This window comes from Lemur catta, chromosome 7 (genome assembly GCF_020740605.2).
Source record: "Lemur catta isolate mLemCat1 chromosome 7, mLemCat1.pri, whole genome shotgun sequence".
Lineage (NCBI taxonomy): Eukaryota > Metazoa > Chordata > Mammalia > Primates > Lemuridae > Lemur > Lemur catta.
Window position 1 is genome coordinate 103,365,622 of NC_059134.1, and position 15,760 is coordinate 103,381,381.

The 15,760-nt window shown below is 52.2% G+C and overlaps 1 protein-coding gene across 1 annotated transcript; it reads left to right on the forward strand.

Moving 5' to 3' along the window:
• The first annotated feature begins 474 nt into the window (after positions 1-474).
• On the forward strand, positions 475-4,737 carry FGF19 (fibroblast growth factor 19). Its single transcript, XM_045557077.1, has 5 exons — positions 475-577; positions 668-782; positions 1,025-1,344; positions 1,607-1,710; positions 4,423-4,737. Exons 1-5 carry the CDS (start codon positions 475-477, stop codon positions 4,735-4,737), a joined length of 957 nt encoding a protein of 318 aa, XP_045413033.1.
• Positions 4,738-15,760: the final 11,023 nt, after the last annotated feature.

Below are 15,760 nucleotides of genomic sequence, written 5' to 3' on the forward strand. Positions count from 1 at the left end.
GCGCTCAGGCCCCGAGGACCGCGCCGCCGACACAGGCGCCTCAACACTCCTGCCTCCCCGCGCCCCTCCTCCAGTCCCACAGCTTGCCAGCTCTGCCCGCCAGAAAACCACCTTCCCAAGGACCCACTCTTCCAGGTGGCACCTCCGGGGACGGCCGCGGGCCGGGGGAGAGCGCGGAGCACTCGGGGCACGGCCCGGGAGCGCCACCTAGCGCCCGCCCCGCTGCAGACGCGCCCATTGTTCCTCGCGGGCGGAGATCGCGCCGGGCCCCCCGTCGGGGGCAATTTACGCGGATAAAAGGGGCCGAGGGCTGGAACGCTAGAAGATTAAGCCGGGAGGACCTGAAAAGGTCCGAACTGCAGGGGGAAATTCTAATGGACGGCTTTGACATCTGGAGATTTGCTGGGTTGGGAATGCCGGGGGAGGGGGCGAGTGTGGTCTTTTAAGTGGAAGGGCCCCAAGCCGAGGAGAGGGATGAAGGAGGCAAAACTCAGTGCCCCCCAAGCTCTGGTCCTGAGGTTCCTGACCCCCGCCCTGGTAGTGCCCCACGCCAAGCGCATCCCCCGGGGAGCCTGTGGTCTGGCACGGGGGCTCTCGTTGTCTACTATTTTGGTTTAGAAAATCTAACTCGCCCAGCCAAAAACGACGGGGTCGCTGCACCGTGCAGAGGAGTTCCCCAAAACCCTGCCTCAAAGCGGGGCCTCCTCCTCCCACAGATCCAAACGGCCTGGGCGGGGTCACCCGGGCAGGGACGAGGATCCACCGCCCTCTACCGGGGCCGGGTAAGGGGGCTGGGGCCGGAGGCGGGGTGTGGGTGGGTGTGTGCGGGGGGCGGAGGCTTGATGCAATCCTGATAAGAAATGCTCGGGCGTCCCGGGCACCTACCCGCGGGTTCAGTAAGGCGCTTTATAAAGCTGCCGGCCGGGAGCCGCCGCGCCGTCGGAGCAGGAGCGCTGCGCGCCCAAGGTGCCGGGACTGCACTGCTGGCTCAAGGCCCGCGGCCACCCTAATTCGGCACACACAGCCCGCAGCGCATCCTAGTCGCTGCCCAGCCTCCAGCACCCCTGCCGCCGGAGCCGCGCCGAGGGCCCCACGGAGCTGCCATGCCGAGCGGGCTAAGCGGTTGTGTGGCCGCCCGCGCCCTGGTCCTGGCCGGCCTCTGGCTGACCGCGGCCGGGCGCCCGCTGGCCTTCTCCGACGCGGGCCCGCACGTGCACTACGGCTGGGGCGAGCCCATCCGCCTGCGGCACCTGTACACCGCCGGCCCCCACGGCCTCTCCAGCTGCTTCCTGCGCATCCGCGCCGACGGCTCCGTGGACTGCGCGCGGGGCCAGAGCGCACACAGTGAGTGCCAGCCGGGCCCCCCCATCCGCCCCGTCGCCCGCACCCACCTCTGCGCCCCTCCTTCCTTTGCCCTCCCTTGGCTCCCGCGGACCCCTCAACTCCCGGGAGCCCTAGGTTTTGGCACCTTGGCGTTACAATCCCTATCTTGGACCCCAGATAGCGCGGGAAGCTAGGGAGAGGCACAGGCGCGTGGACCGACCGCACCCACGTGTTGCGGGCCCTGCAGGCCCCAGCTGCAGCTTCTCGCTTCCCTTGCACCCAGGTTTGCTGGAGATCAGGGCAGTCGCTCTTCGGACCGTGGCCATCAAGGGCGTGCACAGCGTGCGGTACCTCTGCATGGGCGCCGACGGCAGGATGCAGGGACTGGTAAGTGTCCCCACGGGGTGGGATGCCCCGGGGCGCAAGACCTACGCTTGTTCCCAGGCGGGGGCATCTAGGGAAGAAGGGCGCGCTGGATCGAATCCAGGGTTTCCTCGCTTCCTCGGCCCGGGGCCCGGAACTTCGAGGGACAGACTGCCAGGACCGATTAAGATAATCTCAGACTATTTCCTACGGAAATTTATGGTCCATGCTAGTTGCTGGGGAATGGTGAGAGCCGCCTTTGCATTTCCAATTGAGCCAAAGACCGGCCCAGCCGGGCGAGGAAACCCATTATTTGACTCCCTTTGATATTAAACAGGAAAACCCACCTCGGGCCTTTTCAGCCTCGGCCTGCGCGTGTGTGGTCCTCTCCTCGGTTTCCCTCCCTCAAGGATAAGAAAAAAGAAAAAGAAAAGAAAAAAAGAGGCCATATCCGTAACTTGTATCTTTTTCTTAAAAAAAAAAAAAATCAATTATCAAATAAGTCAGAAAAGAGAACAGTGCATTTGGGATTGGCGAGATTTTTTTTAAAAATTGGTTTCTATCTGCCAGGGAATGGTGTGGTTTAAGATGCAGATGCGTTGGGACAATGTTCCAGCGGCGTGCTTTTCCTCCTGCTGGGCTCACCTGCCCTGGAGACGCTCTTTGTTGGGGGGTCTAGGGGGCGGGCTGAGCAGGCCCAGGTAACCACCTCAGTGTCGGGCCGGAAGTGTGCGAGTGCCGGGGCTCTGGTCGCCGGGAACAAAGGCTGGACCAGCCCCCACCCCTCCCGCGCCCTGCGCGCGGCGGAGGCTGTGTGAGGTCCCGGCGGGGCCTCCCACGCAGCCGGGGATCCAATGGAGCAGCAGGGGCCTGCCGGGTGCCCCCACCCGGGAGAAGACGCAGAGGCGGGGCCTCCCCCGGCCCGACCAGCCCCTTTGTGAACCGCGGGACAAAGAATTTAGAGTCTCAAAATTGTTTCGTGCCTCTGACGTCCACGTATTCCGTTTACCCAGCGTACCGGTTTCCAAGTTTTGTGGCTTGTGGCCGAGTCCTGCCTGAAAGGGTGGCAGACAGGAGGTGGTCCGCACGCTGAAAGCTGACACCCAAAGCCGCTTCCAAACCACCCTTGCAACTTTTGTTATTTTGACATTTACTTATGACTGGGGGGAGGGCGGGGGAGGACTAACAGTGGGAGGCCGGCGGGGACATTGGGTCCAACCCCCCGTTCTGCCCAAATCCACACTGAGGGTGTGTGTGTGGGGGGGGGGGTGTCACCTAAAATCCTTTGTGCCTCCTGGTCCTGCGCGCATGGCCTAGCACAAATGGAGGATTTTTTTGTTTCCTTTTTTTTTTTTAATCAAAATTCCACATTATTCTAGAAACTCTAAATTACTTCATTTTCTGTTTGGAGAATGAATAATACTAATTTCTTCCAAAGAAATGAGCGAGTAAATAGAAGCCTCTCAAGCCATCAGGTTTTACGTCCCTTGTTTGTTTATCTATCAATTTGTAGTTTTTGGAAATGCAGGCGAAACCCCTGCCGCCGGCGCTGCGTCCCAGCCTGCTGGCTGCCGGGACTCGCGGGAGGCTGCAATTATTCTTATCGCGGCTTATCAGACTTCGCTCACCCACCTGCGGTTCAGTGACCTTTGGAGACTTGTGCAGAAATCAGGCTGAGTTCATCCTGCAGCTGTTTACGACCCAGCCCTCCCGGTCCTTGCCTTAGTCTGTCCTCTGTGTCCCCAAGGGGTAATGACACTTACTGGCTTGGGGCAGCGTTTGCCCACTGGCACCTCTCACCCCTGTGGACTATGAATGTTCTAAGATCGGGGACTGGGACCAGGGACCAGCTTCCCTGAGCACACACTTCCGGCCCCCCGCTGGGTGCAGGCGCGGTCCTGGCGTGGGGGAGGGGCTGCCGAGCCTGCTTCTGGCAGCCGCCTGGGAGGCTCTTGGTAGGGGACTGAAGCGGGGGTGGCTGATGTTTCCTACAGCTGCATCTGACAAAAAAGCCTTAGAATTGTAAAGGCTCAAGGCTACTTCTGGGCTAGATGAGGAGTACATGCTTTAGTCTGGGCCCCGAATTAAAGGATTACATGTAATTCTTAATGAAAAGACTGATCTTAAAATGATAACATGGTTTATCAGTATTTCCCAAAGTGCCAGTGAAATACAGTGAACTTTTTTTAATGCCGGTAGCTATAAATCTAATGTAAAGGGCGAGAGAAACACACGTATGTCGCCTATGATTCTATGGATATCATTGGTTAGGACGAGATTTGGTTTAAAAGTGAGGTGATTTAGTGGAAAATATTAAGGATCTATATAAAGTGTATATATAGTACTAGGTATATACATGAAATATAGGTGCATGAAATATATACCTGAAGTATATACGTGTGTGCATATATACAAGTTACAAAGTATAGAAATATATAACATGATATATGTTATATATTAATATGATGTGTATATACTTACATTTAAAGTACATTATATATTACATGTACTTATATAACATATAAATGTGTATATATATGCTCATATAAAGTGTATACATAAGGAAGTATATAAAAGCATGCACATAATACTCATGGAAGACCACTGATGGTGGCTGCCAGGGACAGCATGTAACAGACACCCAGCCATGGCCCTGCTTTTCCTCCACTGCCGATTGTGTCAGACCTGGAGGTCCCCTACCCCGTGAGCACTCACGAGCTGCCTGTTTCTCTGCAGCCTCAGTACTCGGAGGAAGACTGTGCCTTCGAGGAGGAGATCCGCCCCGATGGCTACAACGTGTACCGCTCTGAGAAGCACCAGCTGCCTGTGTCTCTGAGCAGTGCCAGACAGAGGCAGCTGTACAAGGGCAGGGGCTTCCTGCCGCTCTCTCACTTCCTGCCCATGCTGCCTGTGACCCCAGCAGAGACCGGGGACCTCAGGGACCACTTGGAATCCGACATGTTCGCTTCGCCCCTGGAAACTGACAGCATGGACCCGTTTGGGATCGCCACCAGACTCGGGGTGGTGAAGAGTCCTAGCTTTCAGAAATGACTGAGGCTCTGGCTGTGCTGCTTCAGGAACAGTCCTGAGTCCGTGTTCTGTTTAGCTTTAGGAAGAAACACTTAGAAGTTTGTACATATTCAGAGTTTTACATTGGCTGTGCCAGTTTCTAGCAGATAGACTTGTATGATCATAAAATTGTAAGCCCTCTGCCCGCCCAGCTGTTACCCAAGCCCCCTATCCTGCTCCCTCAAATTGCTGAACAAGTTGCTGTGCTACCCTGGTTCTGCTTGAATACCTCCACCAATGGAGAACTTGCTCCCTTTGGAAAAATTCTTATGTCAAGCTGAAATTCTCTATAATTTTTTCTCATCATTTCCAGCAGGGACAGCCAGGAGACAAGCAGGCCTTTTCAGTCCTGTGCAGGTGACCAGCTCTGTGAGACACCAGGTGAATATGAGCCCATGTGAGATTGATCTACAGCTCAACTCCAAGGACTGTCTAAGGACCCCTCCAGGCCAGAACTGACCGGGAGCAGGCACAGCCCACCGGGCTTCAGGAGCAGGGGAAGCCCAGAGCTCCCCTCCAGCTCCTAGAAACCTTGAGAACTCCCCCTGAGGCTGATTTCTGGGATGGATAATCTCCCGAGGCAGATAAGTCAGTTCATCTACTTTCCTTCCTCTTCTTGATGGCCGGCCTCTGCACACAGCTGATTCTCGCTGGGGTCAGGGCTGGTTCATCTAAGGTGGATGGCTGAGCTACCAACGCCACCCTGAGCTCAGACAGCTCACAGGGACAGCCAGTGGCCAATTCTAGCAGCTCATCCTGGCCCTCCCAGCATACTCTGGGGGTCCAGGGCATCAGATCTGCCCAGGTCATGGATGTCACCTGCCTGTCACAGGCCTACACCCCTTCCTAATTAATTCTCTCACACCTCCCCTTGGGCTTTGGATACTGAACTGAGAACAGATCGCTGTCCTGTGGGTCACCTGCCTCCATTTTCCCAGCTGGCTTAGCCCTTTGCCCCTCCTCACCTGCCATCCTGTGGACTGGGGCTTCCTGGCCTCCCACCTTGTGTCAGCCTGTACAGATCATTCAAAAACCAAGAAAGGACAGATCTGAAAGCCCCAAGTCTTGCCCACAACCCGGGGCAGCAGCAGGGGAGATTCTGAGCCCTTTCCCCAGCACTTAGTTCCAACATGATATTTATGAGTAATTTATTTTGATATGTACATCTCTTATTTTCTTACATTATTTATGCCCCCAGATTATATTTATGTATGTAAGTAAGGTTTGTTTTCTACATTAAAATGGAGTTTGTTTGTATCAACATGTTTGTATCAAAAGTTGCATTCTGTTACCCAGTTGGAATGGGAGGCGTGGGCAGGGGGCAGGGGCGGCAGCACTGCTCCCAGGGGGAAACACTTTCTGCTTGTTTGCCCTTGGTGCCATAGTCTTAATCATCGCCACAGCCCTCAGCCCTCCTAGCTGAGACTTGGGTAGGTTAGTTAAACAGGAGGTTTTGGCTAACCAGCTGGTGTTGGGGCCTGGGTCGTCCCTGCTGCCCTGTCTTCATCCCTGGGAGCTCAGCTGTCTCGTACCACCTCTGCTGGGAATCTCAGTGGTTGGGCAGCCTCTGCCAGGAGCGTTTCCAACTGCAGGGAACACAAATGCCAACCCACAGTGGCCTAAATCAGAGTATCTCACTCTCAGCACTGTTGACACTTGGGGCCACGTAACTCTTACTGGGAGACAGGTGTTCCTGAGCATTATGTTTGGCAGCCTCTATCCACTAGATGCCAGTAGCGACCCTCTAGTTGACAATGAAAGGTATCTCAAGAAGTGGCCGTGTGCCCTTTGAGGCGAATCACCCCTGATGGAGAGCCTCTGGCCCAACAAAGAGGGCTTCTTTTGTCCAGTAACAAGCCCAGAGGGACTGATGTTTGCTCGTGGCCTGGAGATGCCAGGGCTGTGTTCTCTGTGATCCTCTTGGTGTCCCCATCATGCTGTGGCCTCAGCTGAACTATCGGAGCTGACACAGGGGGAGGGAATCATTTCGGTGCCGGCCTTGCCTCAAGGAAAACCAAAGCTAACTTAGAGCCTTTCAGCAAATTCTGGTTACATCCTATGAGCCGGGTGTGCATCTCAGGGCACCCCCCGCAGCAAGGCAGGCCGGGAAGGCAAGTGTTAAGTGGTCACACTGCCACCCTGATCACTGGGGGCTCTGTCAGCAAGAAGTGGCGATGATACCAGGCAGGTGACTATGTGCGCGCCACATCCTAAGTGCACGTACAAGTAGATACAGTCAGATACCTGAATGCTAAGTCAGTGGTTGCCAGGGGGAGGGCAGGGGAGGGGAGGGGTGGGGGCCTGGGGGGTGTGGCTGCACAGGGGGAAGCAGAGAGATCTTTGTGGTGGTGACCAGCTGTGCGTCTTGATTGCAGAGGCGGTTTCATCAAATCCGCACGTGTGATAAACGACAACTGTGTGCACGCATTGGACAGACACGGACTGCACTGTAGTTACAAAGGGCGTCAGCATCGGGGAACCGGGCGGAGGGACACGGGGCCTCTCGGTGCTATCTTTGCAACTTCCTGGGAATTTATCATGATTTCAAAATAAAGTGTTAAAAAAATAACAAAACAAAATAGGGCTGGCTTTAGCTCAGCGGTTCCTTCAACAGTGTTCTAACAGCCTGTTTGCAGAGGCAGAGTAGTTCAAGACCCAAGGGCGCTCTCCATTATTTAAAAAGAAAAGAAAGAAAAAACGCAAAATAAACCCTGGTCTCTGACAACATAAAAACCACAAGTGTTTGCTTCTTAAGCTGTCCAGGTCAAAAAAGTGGCTTTGAGGCTGGACGCGGTGGTTCACGCCTATAATCCTAGCACTCTGGGAGGCCAAGGCGGGCGGATTGTTTAAGCTCAGGAGTTCGAGACTAGCCTGAGCAAGAGCAAGACCCCGTCTCTACTAAAAATAGAAAGAAATGATCTAGACAGCTAAAAATATATATAGAAAAAATTAGCTGGGCATGGTGGCGCATGCCTGTAGTCCCAGCTACTCGGGAGGCTGAGGCAGTAGGATCGCTTGAGCCCAGGAGTTTGAGGTTGCTGTGAGCTAGGCTGACGCCACGGCGCTCACTCTAGCCTGGGCAACAGAGCGAGATTCTCTGAAAAAAAAAAAATAGGTGGTGTTGGCTATGCGTGAAGGTGGGCGGGGGTCCTCCTGGGAGGCTCACCAGACCCCTACTCAGGAGCTATTCGCTTCAGAGCGAATCATTACTTCACTGGAGCCTCCATCTCCTCTCCTCACGGGTCGTGTGGGATGCCAGTGGTCCCTCCCCACTCCCGATGCTCTCGTGAGAACAGGGACAAGGAGTGGACATGCAGGCACAGGCCCAGCGTGTGCTGGTGTCCGGTTCACACACTAGTTTCCAGGTGTCACGCCAGCAGCCGGCATGGTTACGATTGTTGTTCAAGCCCACGGGGGCCATTTCACATGGCGCCTCCACCCCCACAAAGGAGTCCCGCACTGGGCATTCTCACTGATGACATGCCCAGAACACCTAGAGTTGGCTCTTGGTCTGTTCCCTGCCCCCTCACTCTTTGAGCCCCTGCCACGTGACCACGCTGATTTGAGGCCTGGGCTGGCAGGGCTGGGTGAGGCCCCTGGACAGGGCATCTCTGCCTCTCGTTTACCAATGGGGGAGGGCAGTGCCAGAGGGCAGGGCTCTGTCCAAAGTGTCCTGGAAGCAGCACAGTGCAAGGCAGGGGCGGGGGTGAGGGGGGCCTCAGGGCCCCTTAACTTGCTGTGTCACCTTGAGACACTCACATCACCTCTCGAGCCTGCATCTTCCTGCAGACAATGAGATTACCAATGTCTACCTTGCAGGATGGTTGGAAGAGTCCACGGAAATTATGTCCCCCAGGTGCCTGGCACAGAGCAGGCTGCTGGCCCCAGCAGCCCTCACTGAGGATGGAACAGCCAGCCCTGAACTGTTATTTCCACTGGTTCTCAAATTTGGCTGCACATTGGAATTACAGGAAAATTATGATGGCTGGATCCTGCTCCTGGGGGTTCTGGTTGAATCAGAATAGGTGTGGCAGGCTCCTCCGTGGTTCTAATGTGCAGCCCAGGGCGAGAACTGCAGGGGACCAGTTCAAATTCCACCCTTTGTGCTCTGAAGACAAACACTTCAGGGAATAAGTGAAGGAAAAGAGCTAGCAGCACCTCCCTCTGTGGAGTCTCCTCCCTGCAGTATAGTCGACAATAACGAGTAAATGCACGACTTTGCAAACTGATTCACGCTAGAGTGTTGATGGTTGATGTTTTCTCTCCAGGCCACACTTTCACTTACTGGGCAGCTGCAGCGCCGTGATGAGTAACAGTGGATGATGCGGGCATTCTGACAGGAGAAGGGGATGGGGAAGATAATTTTTTGATGCTGCATCCTAGTACCCACCCACCCCCACCCTTCCTCTGCTCCTCATAAGAAGGTGACCTTGCCCTCTTGCTGCATCTGCATCCCCTGCATTAGGGTTGCCAAATTTAGCAAAGAATACAGCATGCGCCATTACATTTGAATTTCAGATAAACATTATATTTTTTAGTGTAAGTATGTTCCATGCAATGTTTGGAACTTCTTGGCTCACCTTACTGAAACGCTGGCAGGTGCTGGCTCTGGGAACTCAGACACTGTCAGGCATCAGCTTTTCGTCTCCCTTCTCTCACCAGCAGCTCCAGCAAGAGTCCCAGACTGGGTCCCATGAATCCTTCCTCTGTTCCTTGCTCACCCCAGCCAGGGCCAGGGTGCCTTGACTGGCCAGGCCTGTGTCACCTCCTGCAGCCCCGGTAGGATTCAGCGTTGGAAGGACTCTGGGACTGAGAGGGAGGAGGGACGATTTCCCACAGGAAAACCCAGGGGGACGGACGTGCCCTTTAAGCTCCTACATTTGTCAATTCACCATCCTTTGGATGAGTTTCCCTCTTGGAGATTGGGAAATGCCCTCCAGAAATGTTCCAAAAGACCAAAAAGGAGGCGTGGGTGTGGATGGGGCCACCCCAGGCCCAGGCATCTGGCATCCAGCTATGGAGGGTGGGAGACAGCACCCTTCTTCCCTGGACTCAGACTCCCCTTCCCACTGTCAAGGTGACCACATGGGAGCCTGAAGTCAGAAGTGGAGGTGTACCTTTTGCCACTGGAGGCAGAGAAACAGACAGACACAGAGATAGTTTTCTTAGCAGCCATTGTTCCGGGTAGTACCATACAGCTTTGCTGCACAGCAACGTTCAGGTCAATGGCAGACCACATACATGACGGCGGTCCCGTAAGATTACAAGACCGTGGCTTTCCTATACCTTTTCTACATTTAGATATGTTTAGATACACAATACTCGCCATGGTGTTACAATTCCTACAGTATTGGGCACAGTAACCTGCCGTCCAGGTCTGTAGCCTAGGGCGGCAGGCTGTGCCGCACAGTGTGCAGTAGTGCCGTGGGCTGTGCCACCCAGGTGTGTGTAAGTGCACTCCGGGACACCTGCACAACAGAATCGCCCCACGACGCAGCTCCCAGAACGTATCCCTGTCGTTCGGCGACACACGACTGGAAACACACAGAACTTACCACAGTCTGCTGGTATCAACGCTTTAACACTGAGTGAAATGTGGAAACCTTACCTTTACCTAGATGCCTTTCCCCCTCCACTTTAAAGTGGCAATTGTGCTAAGTCTTTCCTCTGAATACATTGAGCACTACGGCAGATGTTACAACTTTTTGTGTCGACCATCACAGATGGTTTAAAAACTCATGAGAAGGATAATCTAATATATTTACCTCTGTTTTTTTATCCAGTTTGATGTTTCTCTTTCCTTTCTGAAGTTCAAAGCCTTCTTCTGTTATAATTTCTTCCTATGTAGAGAACTTCCTTCAGCTATTTTTTAACGGTAAGTAGCATTTTTAATGCTAGCAACAAATTCTCTTATTCCTCCCTCAGAGAATATCGTAATTCTCCCTCATCCCTGATGTAGAATTTGCATTGACAGTTTCTTCCCCCGCTTTTCCAGTACTTGAAAAATGTGCCACTTCCTCTAGTTTCCATAATTTCCAGTGAGCAAACTCTGTCATTTGAATGGGTGGTCCCTGTAAGTAAAGTGTCATTTCTCTCTGACGGTTTTCAAGAGTCTGTCTTTAGCTTTCATAAGTTTAATTATGATATGCCTTGGCATGTGTTTTTTTTTTTTTCTATTTGGAATTCATTCAGCTTCTTGAATCTGTAGGCTTATGTCTTTTGCCAAATTTGGGAAGTTTTCAGCCTTTTTCTCTGAATTATTTCAGTCCATTCTTCTATATTCTCCTTCGAAGACGCTAATGATAGGAGTGTCAGCTCTTTCGGTATCATCCCACAGGCCTCAGGACTGTTCCTTTTCTTTCTAGTCTGTTTTCTCTCTGTTGTCCATATCATATAAATTCTGTCACTCTGTCACCGGGTCTATCCACCGTCATCTCTCATATTGAGCCCATCTGGCAGGATATTTTTTGTTGTTTTTATTATATTTTTCAGTTCTATATTTTCCATTTGGTTCTTTATTTTTATAACTTCCATTTCTTTGCTGTGTTGAAGTCAAATAAAATACAGAGACAAATCTCTGAAATCAAAATGTTTTACTTGGGAAGAAAGAATGGCAGTTCAGCGCCTGTATGCAGACCGGGTGGTCTTCAGTCCATCCGGAGAGCAAAGAGAAGGTTGGACGTTTTATAAAAAGGAGGAATGTTAAGTACTGTTTTGAAAGTGAGTTCATCGGCACTGGTAGGTTCTGGGGGTGCTGGTGAACTCTGCATGGAAAGTGATCACAGTGGGTAAAGCCAGTCTCAGAGTCGCAGCCGGTTGTTTTATGGCCGTTACGTTACACTGGTTTAGGTTATAGCTGCCGCTTGCAGAGAGTTATGTTCCTGGAGCAATGTTTTCTGTCCCGACTGCTTTCCTCCAGCCTCTCAACTCTGGGTATTTTAGTTGGGTATGACAAAAATAACCCAATTTGTATGATCAACTTTCACAGCTGACATTTTTTTAATGTTTTCATTGTTTTAAGAGGAATCATAATCGTCTTTGAAGCACTTTTATGATGGCTGCTTTAAAATCCTGTCTGATAATTTAATTCTGCCATCTGATTCATCCCAGCATTGGCATTTTTGGATTGTCTGGTGTCATTGAGGTTGTAACTTGACCTGTTCTTGGCATGACCTGAGATTTTTTATCCTGTCCTTCTCCCTCCCTTCCTTCCTCCCCTCTCTTCCCCCTCCTTCCTTCCTTTCTTTCATCTTCCCTCTTAACTTCCTTACTAACTTGAAGCTTGTCTCCCTGCTTTCTCCTCCTCTCATCTGTGGCTTAAGGCAAATGTCACCAACTTTCATCCCTCCCAGTCCTCCCGCCCATGGTCCAGGTTTCCCCATCTGTGGGCCACCTGCACTAGCTTTCCCGCTATGTGTACTCACCATCGAAGTTGACGACAGACAGACTAAGAAACATACCAAACCCATCAATGCATGGACCTTGCCTGATTTCCAGTTCAACACAAAATATCTGTAAAAAGACAGTTTTTAACTGTTGAAATAAACAGAAATGGTCTGGGCACTGAATCATAGTGTCAATTTGCAAGGCGGGATGATGGTATTACGACTTTGTTTAAGCAATCTATTAGTGTATCTGTTAGAGATATGCACTGGAGTATTTAAAGGTGAACTGATGCAGCAAAACGGGGAAGTGCTAAGCTGAGCAATGGGTATTTGGGGGTTCGATTACACTGTCTACACTCATGTATGTTCGCAATGTCTATAGTAAAAGCTAAAAAAGAAACCAAAAGCCAGGTGTGTGTGCTTCACACTCTTTCTCTACCAAGCCACCTGGGAGATGTTGCAATGATTCTGCCACAAATTGGTGAGTCCTCCCACCCCTGGGTCCCTGTGTGATCACGTAGATCAGGACTCCCAACCCAGTGACCCATGCTGGGCTGCGAGGAGCACAGTGGAGAAACTGTGTTGTCTGAGTCTTAGAGATCTCAGGGTTGGTGTGTTACTGCAGCCTGGCCCGATCTCCAGAGTACACTGAAGTAGAAGAAGCAAAGTCAGGACATTGTCTATAGTGTGATGTAATCTGTAATTTAAAAGGCTGTGTACAGTTACATGCTTATGTATGCAGAGAATATACATATATGTTGGACTGAATTATGTTCCCCAAGATTACATGTTGTAGTCTTAACCCTCAGTACACCTTAGAGTATGACTGTACTTGAAGATATGACTTTTGAAGAGGTAATTAAGGTTAAATGAGGTCACATGAGTAAGGCTGTAATTCCATATGATCAATAAGAAGACAGACAGTGGCCAGATGTGGTGGCTCACACCTGTAATCCTAGCACTCTGAGAGGCCGAGGTGGGAAGATCACTTGAGCTCGGGAGTTCAAGATCAGCCTGAGCAAGACTGAGACCCCGTCTTTACTAAGAACAGAAAAATTAGCAGGGCCTGGTGGCACACCTGTAGTCCCAGCTACTCAAGAGGCTGAGGCAGGAGGATTGCTTGAGCCCAGGAGTTTGAGGTTGCAGTGAGCTGTGATGACACCATGGCACTCTGGCCCACTGCACTTTACCCGGGGCAACAGAGCAAGACTCTGTCTCCAAAAAAAAAGAAAAAAAGAAGAAGAAGAAGAAGAAGAAGGAAAAGAAGATAAAGAGGCCACGTGAGGACACAGGGAGAAGACAGCCATCTGTGAGCTAAGGACAGAGGAACCTGCCCTGTGACATCTTGCTCTCAGACTTCTGGCCTTCCAGAATTGGAGAGAATAATAAATACCTGTGTTGTTGAGGTCACCAGGTGTGTGGTATTTTGTTACGGCAGCCCAAACAAGCTTTTAATATATTATCTCTCGCCATATATTATGTTAAAAATGAAGAACAGATGACAGTATTTAACCTGTATTTACCCATCTTCCCTGGAACATAAGCTCCACGAGGCAGGTTCCAATGTTCCGTCCCCTGCTAGACCGACAGCCCCAGAACCTGCAGCCGGGGGCCCTGACATCTGTGGAGTGAGCAGGTGTCCTTCAGCATTTACTAGGTCTCTGAAGAGTTGCAAATTCCGCCTGACCATGAGCTTCCTGGGGGCAGGGAGGGACCGTGCCTCGCTTAGCATGCTGGCTCAGAGAATGCCTGGCACCAAGAAGTGCCCCACGTTGAGCGATGGAATGAAAGCTAAGCGAGGAGGGCTGCTCTTGGCTAAACCAAAAATTTTAACTTCATCCCGAGAGCCCAGGGGGGTTGTAGAAAGCTTTTCTGCAGGCCCTGGGGAAGTCCCACCTGCAGCAGTGGGATACAGAATGAAAATCCATCCCACCAAACCCCGCTTCCCCCAGGCCACATGGATGGGCAGAGGGAAGGAGGCGTCCTTGTCAGCTACACCTCAGATGCCAGCCTGCACGTGACCTACAACTGATGTCCTGAGCCCTTTCCGGGCCTCCACCTTCCCACCTGTAAAATGGGAGGTTGGATTTAGGAATAGTGTCATTTTAGAAGGATGTATATTTGGTTACACTAATAACGACCATCATATGAATTATTCTCATAGTGACAAAGCAAATTCTACCTACAAAGCGAAATCTTTCTCTCCCACCACTTCTCCTGCCCCCATGGGGGGTGCATATTGTGCATATTGCTCTATACATAGGTACCATGGGGGTTCCTGGCACCCTGTAATCCCCCACCCACCCCCTTCTTCCCTGGCCTTCCTCCTACCACAGCAGCCCTCCGATCTCCCTCCTGTTCCTGCAGCCTGACCACGCATCCTCAGCGTCTTCAGAGCCCTCTGCCTGCAATGTTCTTTCCCCAAATGTCACACAACTCCCTCACTTTATTCCAGTCTTTCTTGACCACTCCAACTAAAAGAGCCCTGTGCAGCCTGCACCAGATCCATCCCACCACAGACAAGCTTTGGCACCAGGGCCTGGTTGGAGGCCCACAGGACGCTATGATGCTTTCTCTCATAACAACCACTTTCTAGAAATGTCCTTGGTGCACGTTACCAAGTATTTTTCTAGGGTGGTATATTCAGTTCCCAGGGCTGCCATACAAATGACCACCAACGGGGCGGCTTAAAACAACAAACATTTATACTTTCACAGTCTGGAGGCCAGAAGTCTGAGACCCAGGTGTCAGCAGGGCCACACTCCCTCCCAAGGCTCCAGGGGAGGATCCCTCCTGGCCTATTCCTGCTTTTGGTGGCCCAGGCATCCACTGGCTGTGGCCGCATCGCTCCTGTCTCTGCCTCTGTCGTCATGTGGCCTCTTCTCCTCTGTCTCTCCTCTTATAAGGACGCTTGTCATTGGATTTAGGGCCCACGTGGGTAATCCAGGATGATCTCATCTCAAGATCTTTCACTTAATTACATCTGCAAAGACCCTTTTTCCAAATCAGGTCACATTCACAGGTTCTCAGAGTTAGGACCCATCTTTTGGGGGGACACCATTCAACCACTGCAGTGGAGAGTCACGAGGGGCATTGCTAGACTGAAATGAGTACTCGCACCTAAAATCTTTCCAGAGGCTGCCAAATTGCACTCTCAGTTTTTCCAGGCAAAATTTCAACGCGCACTTGGGCACGGAGGCAGACTCGTCAGTACCATGTCAACTCAGTTCACTTTTCGGAGGCCCGAGAACCGACTGTGATGGAGCCAGGCCCTGAGCTTGCCCCCGACTGCCTGGCTGGCAGCCCTCGGCCTCAGGGATTCCTGCCTTCCCCAGACATGGGGGCTGTCAGGACCCTCACAGGGCATGGGGGAGCCCCATCCCTCGTCAGCTGTCCTGCTCTGTGGCTCTTGACAGATGCCCAGGCCTAGGGTCCCAGGCTGGGACCCCAACACCAGCCTAGAGCTCAGGGAGCCGCTGGGCCCAGACCCCAGCAGGCTGCCGTGGGAAGCATCCAGAACGTGAGTGCTCTCCTCCCTAGGAGTCCCGGGAGGCGGAGCTCCATGATCCTGCTTCTCCCATCAGAGCCTGGTAACCTGTCACCTGGGCCCGGGGCCCCCT

Bases quoted from the DNA above. Each gene is read 5' to 3' on its own strand.
- FGF19 (XM_045557077.1), top strand. From the start codon at position 475: ATGAAGGAGGCAAAACTCAGTGCCCCCCAAGCTCTGGTCCTGAGGTTC. The intron at 1,345-1,606 runs GTGAGTGCCAGC...CCTTGCACCCAG, and splicing joins GCGGGGCCAGAGCGCACACA to GTTTGCTGGAGATCAGGGCA. The intron at 1,711-4,422 runs GTAAGTGTCCCC...GTTTCTCTGCAG, and splicing joins ACGGCAGGATGCAGGGACTG to CCTCAGTACTCGGAGGAAGA.